Below are 22,420 nucleotides of genomic sequence, written 5' to 3' on the forward strand. Positions count from 1 at the left end.
AGTACGTTTTTTTTTGTTTTACGATCTTTTCGTGATATTACGCTCTTGTCTCATCGCTGCAACTCCCCAACGGGCTCGGGAGAGGCGAAGGTCGAGTCATGTGTCCTTCGAAGCCCCCCCACCCCCCGAATGACGCTGGGCAAATTGTGCGCCGCCCTATGGGACTCCCGGTCACGGCCGGTTGTGTCAGGATCAAACCCCAGGCTGTAGTGATGCTGCAACACTGCGATGCAGTGTCTTAGATCGCTGCGCCACTCAGGAGGCCACAAGTTCTGTGTTTTTGCTCCTGTAGAGGTCTGAAAGGAAAGTTAATCCGTAGCACAGAGGAAGATAAGTTTTTCTCTTGCAGGATACATTTATATTAGAGAACCGATGATGAGAGCTATGATTATGTTGTGCCTCTATGTGCCAGCATTTCATTCCTCCACAGTCAGGGGTTCACAGAATGGTGGCGAAGCGACCCCGGCAGAGGAGAGAAATGTTTGCTGAATTCCGTAACCACTATAATGACAAAGTGTTCGGGTGAATGTAAAGACATTGCATATTTGGGTTTCCTCAGTAGCAATTGTTATCAGGTAACTCTCAAGATGAATGTGTGCGGAGCGTAATGTGTCTGTCGCCAGGAACGCCTGTGAAGTTCCCAGTTCCTGGTGGAATTATTTAGGGGCCGGGTACTAATGCGACTGCACGATAAGGGAGCCTGCTGTTTGGTGTACTTTATGAGCACAGCAGCTAAATCTTTTCCCATCGCAAGCTCTGATGAAACAGTCTGATGGCTTCTTTCGGGTGTTTCCATTATTAACTGTCGCCTCTTTCTCCCTCTCTGCATGTCTGTCTGTTCAATGGCTGTCACTCTCTCATGACAACACCAAACAAAGTATTTAAACATGGAACGAACCTTCATCACCCATAAATCACTGTGATGAAGTTAAACACATCTAAGCTGAAAGCTTAGAAATACAATAGCATATTTTGAGTTTGATTATGTTACTGATCTGTGCAGCCTATAGGCAACATGGCTGCGCCATACACATGAAATCAATAATGGGGGGCGACAGGGTAGCCTAGTGGTTAGAGCGTTGGACTAGTAACCGGAAGGTTGCGAGTTCAAACCCCCGAGCTGACAAGGTACAAATCTGTCGTTCTGCCCCTGAACAGGCAGTTAACCCGCTGTTCCCAGGCCGTCATTGAAAATAAGAATTTGTTCTTAACTGACTTGCCTGGTTAAATAAAGGTAAAAAATAAAAAAAAATAAAAATAAATAAATAAAAAAAAGCCAGAGAAGCCAGTTAGGAGGATGTATTGTCACAGGTGTTGTTAGGCCCGAGACTGGCTTCTCAGGCATTATCACTTTTATACAACGGGTTACCAACATATTCAAATAATGATTGAAGTATTTTCATAAAAATAAATATTTAGATGAATTAATTTATACTATTTCATCCTTCTACAATATATAGTCCCGACACAAATCTAGGGTTGCTACCCAAGAAGGCTGGTCGTTCTTTCTATCAGTTCGGTTGCCAGAGACGCGATCCAGTCGTTCAGTTTTTTTGTTCTGTATCTTTGGACGCGACCCAGTCATTCGTTCTAAATGTTCTATTACCATACTGGCTGCTGGTAACGTTCGTATCCCTTTCTTGCTAGCTAGCCAACTACAGCTGACTTACAGTCACGTCAAACAGTGCGGCCAGAATAGCAACGAAGTAGCTGCATTTGCATTTGTTTAAGCTGTTTTCTAGTGACATTTATTTGGACACATACATAACAATGAGCTAATGATGCGCAATTTCACATGACATGGAAAATGTGCTCTCTCATCAGGACAACAGTTGTTCAGAGGAGTTAGCCTACAACACAGCTAACACAATAACTTCAAACTGGAGCTGGAAAGACTTCAAACTAGCTGCACTTCGTTTCGTTTTACCAATTTTTATATTGATAGTTCTTTGTATATATCCATAAATATTATTGCTGATTCGAGATTTCGACTGGTTGAGAAAAGCCGCCTAATTGTCTGTCTCATCCCGAACACGTTCACTAATATGGGACAGATGGAAAAATCTAATTTGAATATTGAAACAATGTTGCAAATGTCGGAGAGACAGACAGCAAGGTTTATTCAAATCTCCGATGTTAAAAATGAAATGTTAGTCTAAAAGAAATGTGAGATAATGTCTAAATTATTTTTATAGTGGAAATCAAGTTTATAAATTACCTGGCTGGGCTGATGAGACAGTGGATTGCGCAGTCACTTGGAACAGAGTAAATAGGCAATTTAACGTCATAGATTTAGCCGGTGGTAACTTGTGGAATAGACACCAGCTGGACTGTGGTTTTAACCAATCAGCATTCAGGATTAGACCCACCTGTTGTATAATGCATGCTAAATGTTTCTGATTAGTGATAGATGAGCAAAGAAATAGATGATACCATCTCCACTTATTTGCCCAGACAGAGAATTAACCAAATATACAGACTGAGATTCAGTGAAACAAAATCACATTGATTGAATAAGACAAGCCACAGGCTTTTGGTCGGGAGTAGGACTAGGCTACTAAACGACTGCGAGTGAAGAGCAAAATAATCAATTTGTTAAGTAACATAAAGGCTAAATGTTCTGATCAGTGCTAATAAAAGAGTCAGCAAGACAAGATGATCATGAGCAGCACTCACCTCAGCTAACGTTTCCACAGCCTAATTTGTAGCCCAACCAATATCCAAACAGAGATTCAGTGAAAAGAAAAATCTGACATTGATTTATCGAGACACAGTCCCCACACTTGTCTCAAAGGAATGCGAAACGGTGCTGAAATAGTTGGCTACATGCGGGTAGGCTATTGCTCCAAATCCGCTATTGCTCCAAATTGGATGACTTGGAGTTTCAGTAAGCAACAAATTGATTGCTTCATTCATCATTCAGTGATATTTATTCCCACAGTAATTCTTTATGGATCCTTCCAGTTGTGTTTAAGAAAACAGTGCATGTTCTAACATTGGGGCGACATGGCAAAGGCTCCTACGCCTTTGCCGTTGTTCTCCCCTAATATCCTGCTTTGAAAGTTGTAGTTTGGTTTCAGCCTCAGGCTCTCCAACAGCATTTGAAGTGGGTTTTCAGTGCTCATCACTCATTAGTCATCTTCTCATCAAATGCATTAGTGGCATGGTCATCAACCTGCACTAAAACATGCACATGAAGTGCCTAGAAACTGCATCATCAGCTTACTTGTGAGGTAGGTGAATATTTTATCGCATTGCCTGGTCCAAAATAGATTTGTGCATGAAATGATTTGGTGCATAGAAGTAATATGAAAGGGGAAGAGGAAATGTTGTGTAATATAGTTCATGATAGTCTAGCCATTGAATACACTTTGGTTGTTTGTTGTTTATAATGAGCATTGATTGTCCCTAGTAAGAGTTGCTGTTAAAAATGCTAAGACAAGCACATCATTTTTTTTGTTTTATGAAATGTAGGCCTAAATAATGTTGCTCAAACTTTGTATGACATTTAGTGATGGCTAACCCAAAATAGATTCCTAATTACACAGACCAGAATTAAAATGAATATGAATGTTTTACAGGTTAAATAAATATAAATTGGACTTGTTAGGACACCAGATCTTCAATTATTTCAGAGAGAAATGTTCAATTATTTCAGAGCCAGAGAGGGAGAGATTAATTGAAAGAGTAAACAACATACAGTACCCTCAAGCTTACCTGTTGAGCTCAGCTAAATTTGTCTGGTCAAGCTTCCATTATCCTCTCTCCCTTCATCACTGTGAAATCCGGCACTAGCCTACAGTACTTCAACTAGCTCGTTGAAGGTATATGCTTCCCACCTCTTGCTTTCAAACTCTCAAACTAAGTGCTCACAAAAACGATGCTTATGGAGACATGAGCATGACAGCCCCTTCTGTTTTATCCACAGTGATATTGAGCTACAGGTAGAGGACTGTAGGGAAAAGAATACATGGAATTGTCAGATATACACTGAGTGTACAAAACATGCTCTTTCCATGACACAGACTTAACAGGTGAATCCAATTGAGACAATTGAGACATGGATTGTGTATGTGTGCCATTCTGAAGGTGAATGGGCAAGACTAAATATTTAAGTGCCTTTGAAACAGGGTATGGTAGTAGGTGCCAGGCACACCGATTTGAGTTTCTCAAGAACTGCTAAGCAGCTGGGTTTTTCATGCTCAACAGTTTCCTGTATATGTAATCTACTCAGCAAACTGGATGCAGTTTATCACAGTGCCATCCGTTTTGTTACTAAAGCACCTTATACCACCCACCACTGCGACCTGTATGCTCTAGTCGGCTGGTCCTCGCTACATATTCGTCGCCAGACCCACTGGCTCCAGGTCATCTACAAGTCCATGCTAGGTAAAGCTCCGCCTTATCTCAGTTCACTGGTCACGATGGCAACACCCACCCGTAGCACTCGCTCCAGCAGGTGTATCTCACTGACCATCCCTAAAGCCAACACATCATTTGGCCGCCTTTCGTTCCAGTTCTCTGCTGCCTGTGACTGGAACGAATTGCAAAAATCGCTGAAGTTGGAGACTTTTATCTCCCTTACCAACTTTAAACATCTGCTATCTGAGCAGCTAACCGATCGCTCCAGCTGTACATAGTCTATCGGTAAATAGCCCACCCAATTTACCTACCTCATCACCTTACTGTTTTTATTTATTTACTTTTCTGCTCTTTTGCACACCAGTACATCTTCCTGCACATGACCATCTGATCATTTATCACTCCAGTGTTAATCTGCTAAATTGTAGTTATTCGCCTACCTCCTCATGCCTTTTGCACACAATGTATATAGACTCTTTTTTTTTCTTTTTCTACTGTGTTATTGACTTGTTTATTGTTTACTCCATGTGTAACTCTGTTGTGTTGTCTGTTCACACTGCTATGCTTTATCTTGGCCAGGTCGCAGTTGTAAATGAGAACTTGTTCTCAACTAGCCTACCTGGTTAAATAAAGGTGAAATTTAAAAAATTTAAAAAGAATGGTCCACCACCCAAAGGACATCCAGCCAACTTGACCCAACTGTGGGAAGCATTGGAGTCAACATGGGCCAACAACGCTTTCGACACCTTGTAGAGTCCATGCCCTGATGAATTGAGGCTGTTCTGAGGGCAAAAGGGGGTGCAACTCAATATTAGGAAGCTATTCCGAATGTCTTGTACACTCAGTGTATACAATTGTTAGTGGTGTCTTCAGTTAGTCGTTAGGATGTCCCTAAGGTGTGCTTGCCAATTCATTGCCCTCCCCATGCATGCACTCAACCTAATGTCTTGCCAAATAAAGCTTTATTGATTATTTTGAGCATTCGTAGTATGTAACATAGAGCTTCAATAAACATGTAACAGGTGATCTGTGGGTGATCATATCTAAGGGCCAGAGTTTATCTCAGTCAGGTCAATTGGTCCAGAAACACTCAGGGCCTACATAAGCTACACATAAATATTGTAGCCTCTTTACTGTACTGCAATGTAAATCATATCCACACTAATTTGTGCTGTATTGTAAAATAGATGTAACTTTGTGTGATCATCTATCTGGTTGAGTTAAGATAACCGATCCCTATTGTGCGGATTTTGCTCTGTGGTCAGATGTTCTTTTTCTCTCCATTGTTTGCTTAGCCACAGCTAATTCCCCGACAGCTTACTGTGAGACAACACCAGCTTAGTCCCACAAGGCTCCTAATCCTCCAAGGTAATGATTTTTAGGATCAATAAGCATCTTTTGATCACTAGCTATTTGACCCAGATAATAATGATATGGCAGATAGCCTGCAAGCAGGACTTTGCATCAGATCAAACACCCAAACCAAGAAACGTTTAACCTCAGAAAGATTACTCCGATCACTCCGAGTCACATTAAAAGCATTGATCACTTCTGCTTGGAATATTTTTACACTTGAGGAATACTCTGCAAGGACCCCTCTTGTCGTGGTGAGTTTTTTTAATCAAAATAATAAATTAAGAAGACCTCTTTCTGTGGAGGCAATGCATTCTACTTTTGTTGTGGAGGTGCTGAGTTTGTTGTGGGTTGGATGCTGCTGCTACTTCACTCTGTGTTTGAGACCATGCAGTTCTCTCACACAATGACCCTAAGTATCACTTCAGATTTGTTTTATTTTGTGCAGTGTAATCGTGTCTATTATCTGTAGTTTGTGTTTACATTTGTAGGGTAATGACATTGAATACAGCTGATTCGGACTGCAATTTGAGGCTGTGGTGAGGAGCAATGAGCATAAGCTTTGTGTAATGGAGTTTGAGTGCTATGCCCAGCTGTCAAGTATCCAGTTCCCCCTAGTACCTGGAATGGCCTCATTACTATCTCATTCCACACAGAAGGCCTCCCCGCAGACCAGTCCAACAGGAGACCAGGGGCCACTCTCACAAATGGAGATAAAGTCATTATTCGGGATAACTGGAGGGGTTGGAGAATCAGATTTTTTATTTATTTAATGTCACTTCTATAAGTTGATAAGGGCTTCATTTCAATGTCGACTCATCGAGGGTGATCGTCGTACCTCGCCTGAAGCAGGTGACCACAAAAATCGTAATAGCTTTGAATCAAAACTTTTGAAGAGATGTTGAGCTTTAGCCAAGTTTCTCTAGATGCCCAGAGCTTATAATCAACCATTGTCTAAATAATAGATCCGGGAAAAAGTAGATAGAAGACCCACACACGATTCCAGAACATTGTTGGAAGCACGGGCAAGTAAGTAAAGTGTATCTATAAAGCAGTTGAACTTTATAGAAATGTTCGTGTGGAAAAGAGCTTTCAAGAAGCACAATGTTACCTTTGTAGACATATTTGCGAGAAGTCGTCCTTTGTCCATTGCTGTGTTTTGATGTCTGTAGCAAGATGGTATCAAACAAGCACATACAGTAAGTATCCTGCTCTCCAGATCTCTGTGGATGTAAAATCCCAGCCTATCAGATTGTATAACCTGACAAAGACAGAAACATTGTAACTGTTTCAAAGTATTCCCCCTGCCACTGCTAAAAATACAATAGAAGCAGATTAGGTAACACCATAGGTCAATATAATGTTGAATACTGTGTAAAACAATGAGCTGTATGCAGACACGTTTTGTTTTGGAGCTAAGACAGAGTGTGAGAAGAGATTGTGTTAATGTTGCATGTGGTAGGCTAGTCAGAGCTGTGTGTAATTTGAAAGTGCACTGAAACACAGTCACACTGTTCATTGCTGCTATTGCATGAGTTGACATACGTACAGATCCGGCAAGGTTCCACTTTGTAATAGTCCCTCTCCTCAACGGCAGTCTTAGCATCCTCTTGAGTGCCATTGTGTCAGAAATGTGTAGTCTAAAGGCATTAGCATAATTTTAGCTCTTTGGTTAGGTATGGTTTACTCTTCAAACACATTTTGCTCACATCTAAACGTGTGTCCTTGATTCTCAGTACAAAGTGTTCTATGCATTACATGTTCAAATGCTGTGTCCTTCGCCTGCGATCTTTGTGCATTTGATTTGAATACATTATAACATACGAGTTTCATTGCAGCTGATTTTAAATCTCATGATCGCATCACTATAGCGTACTAGTTCCCCTATTGATCGATACAACTGTATTCTTGTAATGTAGTCGATAGAATAGCAGGTAAAATAGCAGGTAGCATTCGTTTGGTGGCATGTTGAAAATGTTTACTAATGTTTTTATTAAATTGTTACACTTTTCCCTTAGTAACGTAGGCAAAGTACAGTATCATTAGTATATGACTAACAACAATTGCTCCACCTGCAATTATAATGAACTCTTGATAAAGATGAGCAAAAAAGACTGTATAAAATAAATACTGAGCTACAGTACCAGTCCATTCAAGGGTTTTTCTTTATTTGTACTATTTTCCACATTGTAGAATAACAGTGAAGACATCACAACTATGAAAAAACACATATGGAATAATGTAGTAACCAAAAAAGTGTTCAACTAATCTAAATATATTTTATATTTGAGATTCTTCAAAGTAGCCACCCTTTGCCTTGATGACAACTATGCACACTCTTGGCAATCTCTCAACCAGCTTCACCTGGAGTGCTTTTCCAACAGTCTTGAAGGAGTTCCCACATATGCTGAGCACATTCCTTCACACTGCAGTCCAACTCATCCCAAACCACCTCAATTGGGTTGAGGTCAGGTGATTGTGATGGCTAGGTCTTCTGATGCAGTACTCCATTACTCTCCTTCTTGGTCAAATAGCCCTTACACAGCCTTGAGGTGTGTTGGGTGATTGTCCTGTTGAAAACAAATGATAGTCCCACTAAGAGCAAACCAGTTGGGGTGGCGTATCGCTGCAGAATGCTGTGGTAACCATGCTGGTTAAGTGTACCTTGAATTCTAAATATATCACTGACAGTGTTACCAGCAACGTCTAGGAGCGGCCGTTGTTGCTTCTAGACATTTCCACTTCAAAATAACAGCACTTATAGCAGGAAAAGGTGGCATCCTATGAAGGTGCCATGTTGAAAGTCACTGAGCTCTTCAGTAAGGCCATTTTTACTGCCAATGTTTGTCTATGGAGATTGCATGGCTGTGTGCTCAATTTTTATACACCTGTAAGCAACAGGTGTGACTGAAATAGCCGGACCCAGTAATTTGAAGGGGTGTCCATATACTTTTATATATATTGTGTCTGAGGTTATTTTCTGCACATGCATCCTTTTTTCTACCCCAAATCCACCACTGGTGTGCGTGGCCAAAGAGCGTTTATCTTCCTGTCATCTGACAATAGCACTGGTTCCAATCCAAGTGCCAATGCCCTTAAGCAAAACTCCAGCCGTTTTACATTTGTTGGATGCTCCCAAAGAGCCTATTGGCATGGAACTAGCTAGCGTCTAATTGTACATTTGGAGACGTGGTGACCTGAAGATGCGACCAAGTTCTGTAATTCTCCAACTTTGGCCCTTGGATTTTTCTGTGCCTCCGAACCATCTTCTCACTGTGCGTGGGGACAATATACATTGTCGCCCTAAAAGTGGTAAGTGGTATATTTGTTTTTTCGGCTTGGCTGCAGACTTTTCTGGACCTTTCTTCCTGACAGCTAAAGGTCCCGATGATTCTGCACATGTGCGGGATTCTTTACTTTACATACAGTCTCTATTTTAGTCATAGAGAATAGGCTGCTCTGGCGAATGGTGCTCGTTTAATAAAGTTAGATCAAATCTGAATACATTTCTGCAAGATCACATAATGATAGCATTCGACATAACAGAACAAATATAATAGCATAGTACAATGTTACTGTAAGAGAAAAAACACCACTTATTTTAGGATGATGGAGCAAAAGGTCATATTTTTTTCCTCATGTGACCACAACCCAACAGCGCTCCCCACTATGCACAATATGTGCTTTGATTGAAACAAATCACAGGTATGCTAAAGTTTGTTAACACCATTTGCTCAAAACTGTGCTCACTGTACATCATTTGAAAACAACACTGTACATAACTAAGAAGATCTAAATGCATCTTCCCATGAAACTGATATAAATCAAATAGTTAGCAGGCAGATACTGGATGGATATTTCACCAGGAAAAGTCATTCATCGTTCACGATTGACAGTGAGAAATTTGAAGGGATGGTGACCACAAAAATGTGTGCGTAAAGTAAGGGGTAAAGAAACATACGGATCTTTCCAGGGGGTGGCTAAACAGTGAGGTTACCTACATATCTGAAGCCTATGCCTTTTTCATGTTTTTTGTACCCATTGCCTGGTTTATGAAGGTCAACAACCATTTTGTCTCTTTTTTTTGTTTGTGAGTTCCTTGCCAAATTCCATGGTGATGGATGACAAAAGGATTTTATATGTGTGTAAAGCCATGTAAGGCCACAATACAGTTCCTTAAACTGAGATTCATTTCAAAAGTAGAATGTTAATGCAGATTTCATTTTGTTTGATTTTATTTATAAGAATCTTTAGGGGTGGCAATAATTTTGACACCTATCTATTTGAGAGGGAAAAAATGATATTACTTGTTAAAGAAAATCTCTACCTGAGCGATTGTATTAGTGTAAAACAATATTTTCAAAACATTATTTATTTTATAATGTTTCTTAATCAAGATAGTGAGAAAGTTGTAAAAAAAACTAAACGGCACCGAAGCACACACATCGCCACTCGCCAGTGACTTGATAAGCTGATTGTGGCCTGGCTGACTGATAAATGTGCTTGCTAGTTAATGATGTGAAGTTCGCGAACGATTAGTTATTTTTGAACAACTCTCTTTTTACAGACTCGAAAGTCATGATTTGTTTTTCTGACAGACTTGTTCATTTTAGTCGTTCAACTGACCAGCTGGCGGCAATGTGTCCTACAGTAGGATTGATATACGCTACTCCGGCTCAGCGGCAATACGATGCTTATCCCTCTCACAGCAGTCAAGCAATAAGGGTCGTTCACAATCTAGTCCGATTCCGGCCACAACTAGACCTCTTTTCAAATGTATCAAGAAATAGTCATATTTGTATGCCTATCAGTCAACAAATATGCATTGTTTAAAGTAGACTTTTACAAGACTCGGTCACAAATGACAGCTCCAATAAGCCTCCTATTGTGAACGAGAGGCTTGTAGAACTATGACTCTATCGAGGTTTTAGTGTTCATCGTTCGCTGGTAGGGGGTCCTGCAAGGTCTGTGCGTTACTGACTCAAATGAACGAAATGAGTCGAAAGGTTTGTTCTTTTAACTAAACTAGTCGTGTAGCTTGTGCTTTATTTACGATAGTTTGACAGCTTGCAGATTATGAAGTTATAGACATGTAATTGTTCTCAGAAATCAGTCCTGAACGCACAGCCAGACTTTCCCGACTAGATACATTTGTATGCAGTGACTCGTTTTTTTTCCCTTGAGAAATACTGCACTTTAGCTAGATGGAAAGAATTGCATGATTATGACCACCTCTGCAAAAACATCTACATTAATGACACATTTCTTGATTTGTCTTCGATTCAGTTCTATTTTTAGGAAGTGGTAGTGGCTATGTTGTTGCTACGGTGGCTCTGGAGGGACAAACAACAGTAACTGCCAGGGCACGATATGTGAACATAAAACACCCACATCTAACAACACCCCCAAGACAACTCCCGTTTGGCTTCAGTCATGACGCTAGCATTTCTTAATGAGCAATCTTCAAAACAAGGCCAAATCAGTCTCTTCCTTGTTAATAGCCCATTGAAATCATTTTAAGTGCTTGCCTTTTTTCTCACAGTGACATCAGTCAATGCCTTGAGTTGTATTGCAGGGCAAAAAATCTATGCTTGTCCAGCTGTACGCGTATAACTGCCTTTGAACGGCTAGAGGTGTGCTTTGAGATATCCGATATTGTTTGACCACTTCACGTACGTAATAAGCATTTGTGACAACACACTTACTGTCTTGTTTTGTCATGTTTTCAGAAGACCAATCGAAAACATCACACATGTTACTACTCTGAAGGAACATTTCACACCCTGCTCCAGTAGTGTTATTTCCAATGCAAATTTGACTCTGAATCCATTTAAACTACATGAAAGCTCAGCATTTCCCTCTGTAGTGCATTAGCAAAGTGGATACAAACACACACAAGTCAAGTATACTGAATATTGCAACAGGGGCTCTGAAAATTCATGAGGGGAAACGGACAGAGTGTAAAATTGTGCAGCCGGGGGGGAAATTATTTTGAAGATCTTTAAGATTACCGTAATATTTGAGAATTTTACCCCACATTTAAAAGCAAACCAGGCTAAGTACTTGTCAGGGAGAGGAATGATCATCTCAGGGTTGCTTACTTTCAAGTTCCAGAGCAGAATTCTGCTTAGGAATATGCAGGTGTGAAGTTTCAAACTGCAGTGGTAACTAAAGAGTTGACTGTGTTGATATGTACAGAACATTCCCATACCATAGCCACACTGTGTTGATATGTACAGAACATTCCCATACCATAGCCACACTGTGTTGATATGTACAGGACATTCCCATACCATAGCCACACTTGTGTTGATATGTACAGGACATTCCCATACCATAGCCACACTGTGTTGATATGTACAGAACATTCCCATACCATAGCCACACTGTGTTGATATGTACAGAACATTCCCATACCATAGCCACACTGTGTTGATATGTACAGAACATTCCCATACCATAGCCACACTGTGTTGATATGTACAGAACATTCCCATACCATAGCCACACTGTGTTGATATGTACAGGACATTCCCATACCATAGCCACACTGTGTTTGATATGTACAGAACATGACCATACCATAGCCACACTGTGTTTGATGTGTTCCCTTTGAGGAGTATTATCAATAAGGCCAAGCATGGCAACATACAAAATGTTAATACTTCATTTGTGTGTCCAAGTGAGTGTTATCTCTCTCTCTATGGAGAGAGGGCCCCTGAGCTGAGGGGGCTGCTCTCTCAGGAGCAAGGTGGTGCCGCAGATAGGGGTCCGGCCGTAGGTGACCTACAGGGGCTGCAAAGGGGCCGGGAAGGGTCGGCACCCATCGAGGGTGGTCCTGCCGGGTGGAGAATATTAAGTGGCTGTGGGTCTGCAGGCGTGTGGGCTCTCTCTGGCTCTTTGCTTGACAAGAATGATAGCTTTCATTTGCATGCTAAAGCTCCAGCTGTCCCCCCAAGATGGATGAGGGGTCCCAGCTTCATCCCTCACTCCCGCTACCGCCGCTCCTCATACAATGGAGAGAAAATTAAGTGGGGGCCAAAAAGATAAAAATGTTCATAACATACAATTTTCTTCTCTCTCCTTGAATTGAAGGTTGCTCTGAGGGTTTTGGCCCCTTTTCTCCCAGTGAATGGGCAGAGTAAACTGTGCACTGCCAGATATGCAGAACAAACTAACCTCATTGCTGTTTATATCATTAGTGTTTGTGTATACAGTGAATGCAGTGTCAATATTTTCGCTGACTCTGCACATTATATTCATTATGACCATTTTTATGTACAGGGCAACTGCAATTTGAACTTTTCTCACAGCAAGTTTGTCTTGTATTGTACAAGGATTACATTCGTAGCTAATATTCTGACCGTTAGAAAATGGCTTGAAAAGTTCCGAATGATTCTTTTTAACAAGTTGGTTTCTTTATGTTGGCTTTAATGCTCTAGAAAAATAGATTATGCAGCTAAATACATAGAAAACAAGCATTTTAAAACTCACAGATATAATGAGCGTGTCAGGCAGTTCTAGCACCAATACAGTTATATCCAAGTGTGTCTCTCAAACTGTAAACATGAAAGCTTGCTGCTGCGATGTTTCCGGTCAAATATAGCTAGCCCTATACCACAAAGTTCTCTCACTCATGTGTGCACCCAGCGTTTAAATACTGTGTCTGCTTTAATTTACCTTTGTCAGGATATTCTAAAGCACAGAAACCACTTCACCACTCTTAACTAAACTCCAGGAGATCAAATACTTTCAGTGTTTTTAGAGCATATCTCTAGATGATTTTATGTAATTAATCTACCGAGTTTTTACATGATCAAAGTGGCCCACGATTATTCAGCTCACTTCTGTATCCCACACTCTGCTAACTGTCCTGGTAATACACGTCTCTTGAGGTCTGAAGTGGTTCTAATTTACACATTTCCCCTTTCTAGTGTCCTCAAACTGAAAAATGTGTGTGTGTGTGTGTGCGTGCATCTGCATTTTAGAATGATACAACTCAGCACTCCTCAGCAAATTGCTGGTGTTCCCACAAGCTAACTGATTACAGTATATAATATAATGATAATTGTAAATGATGTTTGTGGAAGAGTTATGCCGGCACTGAAACAGCTACATTCTATTTGCATGGATTACTGATCCTCTCAACATCGCTCAGTATGAGAAGCTGTGTAATCGCCTACACAACAATATGTTTATTTTCCCCCTACTGTCTGTCCTATCTCTCAATGTGTGCTTGTTCTTTTACAGCTCTCCTCACAACCAGACCCCCGAAGGTCCTGTTCCCCACTGAGAGACAGGCCAGTGTTATAGATGTCCAACCGGGTAAGTCTTCCCCATGGGAGCCAGTGCTAACGGTCTCCTCTCCATAGAGCAGACAAGTGTAATTATAGACTGCAATAGTCAGGGGCTCCTTGCTGCTTTCTCTCCAACCGGGCTGGCCTGTTCTTCAAAATGCATTTTACTGCAGTGCCTTTTGGATGGGGATACATTGCCATTGCTGTGTCAATATATAGTTTTGGAGCTCTGTTTGTTGGAATGTCCTCTACTGTAAAGCAGCAGAGTGATCACCAACACTGCATTCTAATGCCTGAGTCAACCCCATTAAAAAGTGTTGCTGCAATCAGCCAAATATGCCTGAGGGGGCATTTGCAATACATACATCTGGGGGCTAAGAGAAAGTATAACACACAAGGCAGGCAAATGTTCAGAGAGATCAAAACAGGACACAGCATTACCACTGGCATGCAGTATTCCCCTGACCCTTGTTTCCATATTTAATTATGAGCTTGTTCTAACCTGGGGGAGGTGCCCGGCCGTAGCCTCTCAGCTCATTCTCCTGCACCTTGTACAATGTAGGCTAGAACATTTTAATAAAAGGGCCAAAATCCACTGTTATCAGCGTGAAACAACACAATTCTTTCAAATCTGTGTCCATACAATGATTGTGTCAAAATTACACTTAATTTAAAACATTTTACTGGAACGTTTCAACCACATATTCATACTACAATGTGCTTTCGGCACTTACCATGTAAAAAGCCCTGCCTGCGAGACATACAAACACTCTTCAAATCTTATTCTGGAGCTCAGGACCAGTTGACAATAACAAAACAAGTGCGAGGAAGGCATATTTAAGCTGTCAAGTTGGGGTAAATTATAGGCCATTATTCCACATGCATCAACACAGAGACTGGGAGGAGACAGCTGAAGAGATGGAGTTTCCGAGCTCCTGCAGAGCCAAGGAGATGTCTTTGTCTTCTTCTTCTTCTCCTCCTCCTTCCTCTTCTTCACTGTTCAGTATTTAAATAATACACTTCACCTAACAACTGGCAACAATATGATGGGTTGGCTTAGCACTCTACTACCTTGTGCAGTGTTCACATTCAGTTCTGCCATATTGTGAACACTATTCAGTTCTACTACATTGTTGCATGTAATTTTACGGTTTCCATGAGAAGTTACTTCATTTGGACTTTTGTTAGCCTTGCTTTACAGATACAGTAATTGTATACTCTGCTCTAGGCCAAGGTGTTCTGTGGGTGATTGGCACTTGGTACACCAATTACCCTCATTGTTCAGTAGTCTTGCTAGACGAAAACAGGCTGAATCCAAGCTGTTTTACAAATTATGTGTATTTTTCCCAGTTTAAGAACAACCCTGTTACCCAATCAGTGCATACTAGCTTTCTGGATAATACAAAAACTGGACCTTATTTGCCTTGCTTTACAACCCCAGGACATTTATTGCAGTTCTTCCTATGGAATAAATATCTTTACTGCTTTGCCATTCTCAATCGTTACCTTTCTCTGCGCGGTTATTATATTTCTGATAGGATGAAGAGTCGGGCAGCCCCAACCCAATTAAACTTAATAGAGTGAGCAGTCTGTATAACACAGCATAAATCTCTCTCATCCAGCAAGCCCCCTGCGCCCTACAATGGATGTCACACCTTCTGTCACAGGCATTGCATCCATGCGCATCAGGATTTATCGAGTGCCTGGGCGTCTGGAGAAAGAACCCCTAACTACGCCTGATACAGGAAAAAAAAATATCTCTGGCAGGGTGTGTGTGTGGTGGGCGTTTTCTCCAAAGGCATTGCCGTATGAGTGAACGCACTGTATGTTAAGAATTGTTCGTAAAGTGTAAACACGACTTCCTCCTACAATATTGTCAATTTCTCTTATGTTGTTTTTTTTTTTTTAAATCAACAGCAATGATGGGTACAAGGATTTCATATCGACGCTATGTATTTGATATGAAAAAAGCCCTTTTTATGTTAAGATGTTTGTTTGAATGATGAATAGATAGGGAACAGGGAATGGTCTGGGCTGCTTGAAGGAGAGAAAGTATAAACCTTGGGTGTTGCTAAAGTAATGTCTTTCTCAAGGATCCGTTCTCCCTCTGAAGCTAAGGAACTGGTCATTTGTACTGAAATAGGCACCCTAATAACAAAAATATATTTACAGCTTTGTGAGCCATGACTATAACCAGTCTTGTTGTCATTGTTGCTTTATCTGCAACAACAAAAAAGTAGGAAGAGTGACACTATCTCTAACTGACACACAGTTTTGTTATACTCATAGACTAACAAATATTGAGAGTGTTGAAATTAACAAAAGCTGGAATAAATATGGATGTAGATTTGATCAACCTGTCCCTTACCATTACACCTTGTAATCCATATAAAACATTTATGACGTGAATGTGAATATGCTTATGGCTCAAGAGACCTAACAGATTGAATTAAGTCCTTCTATATGATATCCAATCCGCATCTCATCAAATTAAATGTGAGCTGTTAACTGCTCCTCCTCAAATGGGCAAAACAGCAGCGTCCCCTGAAAAAGGAAAGGGCTCCTTGACAAGAACCTGTAGCCCCACAAAATTGGTAATTAATTGTTGTGCGGCAGGCACTGTGGTGAGTTCTGGAGGCTGGACCATTAGGCCACAGCTGTCAGTGTTTATTAGCTGAGGAGACGCTAAGTGCAGAGAAGATTTAATAGCTCCATGGAAATCAGCTCCCCCGTACCCTTTACACGAGAAGGGCCTATTATTAGCCACAGGGCGCCTGATTAGCCACCGGAGCATCTGAGAGGAGTGACACGATAAAGGAGAGGACCAAGGAGAGGAGAGCGTTGCTCCGCTGTGTCTCTGCTCTGTCTGGGGTTCTGCCTACTCTTCATAGACAGCCCCACGCCACGAAGACTTTTCCAGCAGAGGAGGAGGAGAGGAGAGGCCATATTAAGACAGAACGCCTGAGAGTACACTGAGGCGCCTGGCTAGATGGATACACTGCAGGAGGAGGGTGGGGGGGTATTGTTAGCACGATGTTCCAGGAAAGCACATTATTCATCTCAAAAAGTGCCTATTTTTTGTGCATTAATGTCATATCATGAGCAAAATCCTCATACTGTATATAGATGTAGGATCTTAATTTGACTAGTTTTTCAGAGCAGGAAAAAATATTTATCCTGCAGCAACAGGAAATGTGAATTATTGTGTGGATTAAAATGAATGGACCTTTTTGTAGGGGCTGATACATTTTTAGTTAGGGCAAATCAAGTAAAATAAAAGTGCAAATTACAAACTTTAGAAGCATTTTTAAACTTAGAATACATTACAAGTTTGCATTTCCTGCAACAACAGGATGATCAAATTAAGATCCTACATCTGTAGTTTGTCTTGACCTCAGGTGTGCAATAACCCAAAATGGCAGACCATAAATACCACTGTTGAATGAACGCCACATTCCCACATATTCACCTTGATCTAATCACAGGGTCGGTGACAAACGGGCAGTGTCATCCTCACGTAGGCCAATCCAATTATGTGAATGCATTCAGTTCCCCCACAGTGCACCAAGCATGGCTCCAGCATCTCCTGCTTCTGCTTGGCTCTTCAGTTTCTTGGAATTTGTGACACATAGGAAGACAAATATGTCTCTGTAATGCGGAGGGGTGGATTGGCACTCCATCAGTGTCTGGGTATTTATGCTTGATATAAATATCCAGAGAGTGACAGGAAACAGAGTTGGAGGCCCATCCCGTTGAGCGCAGAGAGAGCTGGGTGTCAGAATGATAGAGTAACGGCAGAGCGATTGCGCTCTGTGTAGGAACATATCTCTCTCACTATAATTTGTCATCAGAGTTGGTTGCAAGACTCATAAATATGTTAATTAGCTGTGTTTGCAACCTTGAGTGAGGGGGAGAGTAAGAGGAGGAGAGGAGTCAGTGGGGTGGGGTACAGAATCCCGCTGTGTGTTGTGTGTATCTGAGAACTACAGAATCAAGTTGTAATACTTAACATTGATCAACCGCAGGGTATTATGGCAGTAGGAATAGCTTTGTCTTCAGCTTATTGTTTTATGATGTGTTTGCTGTGTGTTTATTCCCATGCTTACACTGTACGCACCATACAGTATGTAGTACACATTTATAAAGGTCTTAGCTTCTGGCAGTAGGTCATTCTACCTCTTCTTGGAGCTGAAGTACATTAACAGAGCCTAATATTAAGAAACATTAATTCCTTTGACACAACTCTCAGAATAAAAAGCAAGCTAATTCGTGATGGTTTGTTAGAGCAATGATGTACTTTTAATGCCAGGTTACCTTTGAAGTTGCTATATATGGCATATTTACTTTATTTGTTTCAAACAATGTGTATAGTACACAGTAGTATGATTTAGAGTACCAATCAAAAGTTTGGACACACCTACTCATTCAAGGGTTTTTCTTTATTTTTACTATTTTTCTACATTGTAGAATAATAGTGAATACATCAAAACTATGAAATAACACATTTGGAATCATGTAGTAACCAAAGAAGTGTTATACAAATCCAAATATATTTTTGATTTTAGATTCTTTAAAGTAGCCACCCTTTGCCTTGATGACAGTGTTGCACACTCTTGGAATTCTGTCAACCAGCTTCACCTGGAATGCTTTTCCAAAAGTCTTGAAGGAGTTCCCACATATGCTGAGCACTTGTTGGCTGCTTTTCCTTCACTCTGTGGTCGAACTAATCCCTAACCATCTCAATTGGGTTGAGGTCGGGTGATTGTGGAGGCCAGGTCATCTGATGCAGCACTCCATCACTCCTTGAATTCTAAATAAATTACTGACATTACTGTCACCAGCATAGCACCCCCACACCTTCTCATACCTACTCTGCGTCTCACACGCCGGTTGGAACCAAAAATCTCAAATTAGGACTCATCAGACCCAAGAACAGATTTTCACCGCTCTAATGTCCATTGCTCGTGTTTCTTGGTCCAAGCAAGTCTCTTCTTCATATTGGTGTCCTTTAGTAGTGGTTTCTTTGCAGCAATTCAACCATGAAGGCCTGATTCACACAGTCTCCTCTGAACAGTTGATGTTGGGATGTGTCTGTTACTTGAACTCTGTGAAGCATTTATTTGGGCTGCAATTTCTGAGGCTGGTACCTCTAATGAACTTGTCCTCTGCAGTAGAGGTAACTCTGGCTCTTCCTTTCCTGTGGCGGTTCTCATGAGAGCTAGTTTCATCAGAACGCTTGATGGTTATTGCGACTGCACTTGAAGAAACTTTCAAAGTTCTTAGAATTTTCCGGTTTGACTGACCTTCATGTCTTAAAGTAATGGACTGTCGTTTCTCTTTGCTTATTTGAGCTGTTCTTGCCATGATATGGACTTGGTCTTTTCCGAAATAGGGCTTTCTTCTGTATACCACCCCTACCTTGTCACAACATAACTGATTGGCTCAAATGCATTAAGAAGGAAAGAAATTCCACAACTGAACTTTTAACAAAAGTTAATTGAAATGCATTCCAAAGCTGTCATCAAGGCAAAGGTTGGCTTCTTTGAAGAATCTCAAATATAACATATATTTTTATTTGTTTAACACTTTTTTGGCTACTACATGATTCCATATGTGTTGTTTCCTAGTTTTGATGTCTTCACTATTATTCTACATTGTAGAAAATAGTAAAAATAAAGATAAACCCTGGAATGAGTAGGTGTGTCCAAACTTTTGACAGGTACTGTATATCAAATATGTATGAGTATAAAACATTTTTACCAAGCCAAGAAAGAACAAAGACAGTGATCATCATGCACGTTTCATTCCAAAATCCACATTTGCAATTTCCGTTCTGCCATTTCGCTGATCCTTTTGTTCTGTTTTGTTCTCAACTTTCATGTCATTCTGTTTCCCAAAATATACTTGCCAATAAAACTGTCACTTGTGATTGCTTCCGAAAGGTCTGCAGATTTTTTTTGTTTACAATAACAAGGTAGGAAGGCAGGGGGAATGACCAACTGGATATCACAGTGTCATTCTAATTGCAGGGGGAATATTTCTTGATCTTTTTATAATTAAAGATTGCCAATCTGGTGTACAAAAGCCCAAGGAGGTCCCATTCCTCATGACTCGTTACTAGTCAGTCAAAGATTAACTTGACATGGCAGTTTGCTAACATTGATCAAATGAAATATGATAGTCCTCACAATATAGAACAGATGTACTGGCCATGATCATAGTCCATAATGGTTGAGTATGAACCTCAAACTAGCAAATGAACCTCAAACCTCGTTTCAGTCAGAATTAACTTCCTTTTCGTCCTTAATTAAGCCACTGTCTTCAAAGCCTTGATAAAGACAGTAATTACCCTGTTAACATCAGAAAAACGAAATTATTTGGTATCCTATATAAATGTTTTTCTCCTGGTTGCTAGACCACATCGCCAGGCTAGGCTTGGCTCTCTCTGTGTCTGTTGTTAGCATGCAGATGCACAAGTCAGATCATCAGTAGTAAAATAATAATAAAGGCAGCTAATTAGTGGTATAATGACTTGTCCTTGACAGGAGCTTCTCTCCTCTCCTCTGCAGCACAGAGAGCAGCCATGAGAGCTCTATTAGGGATGTGTATAAAAGTCCAACCTTCCAAGTCCTTTCATGTTGCGTGTGCTGCCTGCTAAGTATACAGCCGCTCATCTAGAGTGCGGAGGCGGTAGTGTGTGTTGTGTATGGATGGGAGATAGCTAGCTATCACAGTCATTGACATGGGGTAAAGGATCTTGTGAAAATCACCTCTGTGGACAGATATTTTGAAATTCCCTGCTGTCTTTTATCGGTTTGATACAGCACACAAAGCACTGTCTTGAGACCAGATATCATATTCATTATGTACCATGTTGTCTATGAATATGTTTAGTATTAATTTATCTTCCCGTTTAACTAGTTCAACAATGTTTTTATGTAAATTAGTGCCATTAACCTCTTAACACGTGCAGATGTGTCTAAATCAGACCCTCGTCCCACCTCATTCTATCCCTCTCACCCCACCACAAACACACACACTACTTCTCTAGAACTCAGTTTGCGATGCATCTGGCCTCAAAGACCAGTCCAACTATAAAGCAAATCATAATGCAAGCACCAGGGATGAGGGAGTGAGCATGTGGGTCTGGGCAGATGAGATGTGTGAGTCTGTAAGTTGATGTTCTTATGTGTATGATTGTATCTGGCTGATTTAAAAATGTTAAAAAATGAAAATAAATATATGACCAGGGTCACTCACCATCCCCCAGGTCCCCTATCTACAGAGGAAAATCTGTCCCAAATTGTCAAACATCCTATCGGTCTAACTCTATCCTGTGCTGAAAAGAACCGAGATAATGGAATGGAATTACCTCTCTCTGTCACCCTGTGGGAAAGGAATCAACTTTTTGGTCACTGTTCCAGAGAGTAAGTGGATATTAAATAAAAACGGTTGGCGCTAAGGGAATGGGCACTGGGCATGGGCTGGTCCTGGGGTCAAAGGTAACCCTGTGGCATGGCCAGAGTACCAGAAACAGGAAGCTAGCCTCTGTATTAACACACACATCCCTCTATAGGCTGCTGGGAGCTAGGTTACATCACAGCACAGCGCAGGCCAGGTGACACATCCACCTGACAGGCCAGTGCATTGCAGCAGTTGATTGTGCTGCTCCAACAGCTCCCTTTGAAAGGACGACAAGTGAAATTAAAATGTCAAGCCATTTGCACGGTTTGTTTCACAACACATTTATGCCTATCACAGGTGTTCTTTTAAAATGCAAATGCTGACCCTTTTTTTTTTTACGTTGAAAGCTGCAGAAAAGGCTCTTTGTGCCTAGCCTAGTCATGAATAAATCCCTTATTGAAATTGCATGATACCTTTTGCCTTGAATCTGTAGTACTAGGAAGTCTTTACAAGGATATGGCACTAGATGAACGCTCAAAGACCCCCTTTTAGCGTTCATCCAGACTCATTTGTTGCTCTCTGATGATAGGGTGAAATTAGATATGTGTATGTATTGGGCAGGACCAAATATACTTGTTATTGTGGACTGCAGGTCTGGCAGGCTTATCCAATTATCAGTGTGTGTGAAGTCAAATTCAACATACTGCTGTGGATGAGGAGCTTGTGTGCCCTTTTAAGGCCTAATGTTAATGACCTTTCTGTGAGCTCTGCGGTACAGTATGACACGTAGCTACGGTATCCACAGGCAACGTTACAAAATATATTTTTTTAATCATACAGAACTTTACAGAATGTGTGGAAAAAAAATGCTTAAAAAAAACTAGTACTGTGGTGACAAACCCATATTTTTCCTAAAGGTTTGAATTAATCAGTTAATCAGTATCCGCATTATTTGATAATTTTTTTTACATTGAAGCTTTGACTACATTTTGACATCTCACCAA

At 40.8% G+C, this 22,420-nt stretch overlaps 1 protein-coding gene across 2 annotated transcripts in view; it reads left to right on the forward strand.

Annotated features, from left to right (window-relative positions):
• Positions 1-22,420, forward strand: part of LOC110488551 (X-linked interleukin-1 receptor accessory protein-like 2) — a 323,660-nt gene that overhangs the window by 248,928 nt on the left and 52,312 nt on the right. For both annotated transcript variants that reach the window (XM_036942676.1, XM_036942675.1), the window contains one exon: positions 13,966-14,040. In XM_036942676.1, coding sequence (XP_036798571.1) covers positions 13,966-14,040 — 75 coding nt within the window. The remainder of the gene's footprint in view (positions 1-13,965; positions 14,041-22,420) is intronic.

Source organism: Oncorhynchus mykiss, chromosome 14 (assembly GCF_013265735.2).
Source record: "Oncorhynchus mykiss isolate Arlee chromosome 14, USDA_OmykA_1.1, whole genome shotgun sequence".
In the NCBI taxonomy this organism is placed as follows: Eukaryota; Metazoa; Chordata; class Actinopteri; order Salmoniformes; family Salmonidae; genus Oncorhynchus; species Oncorhynchus mykiss.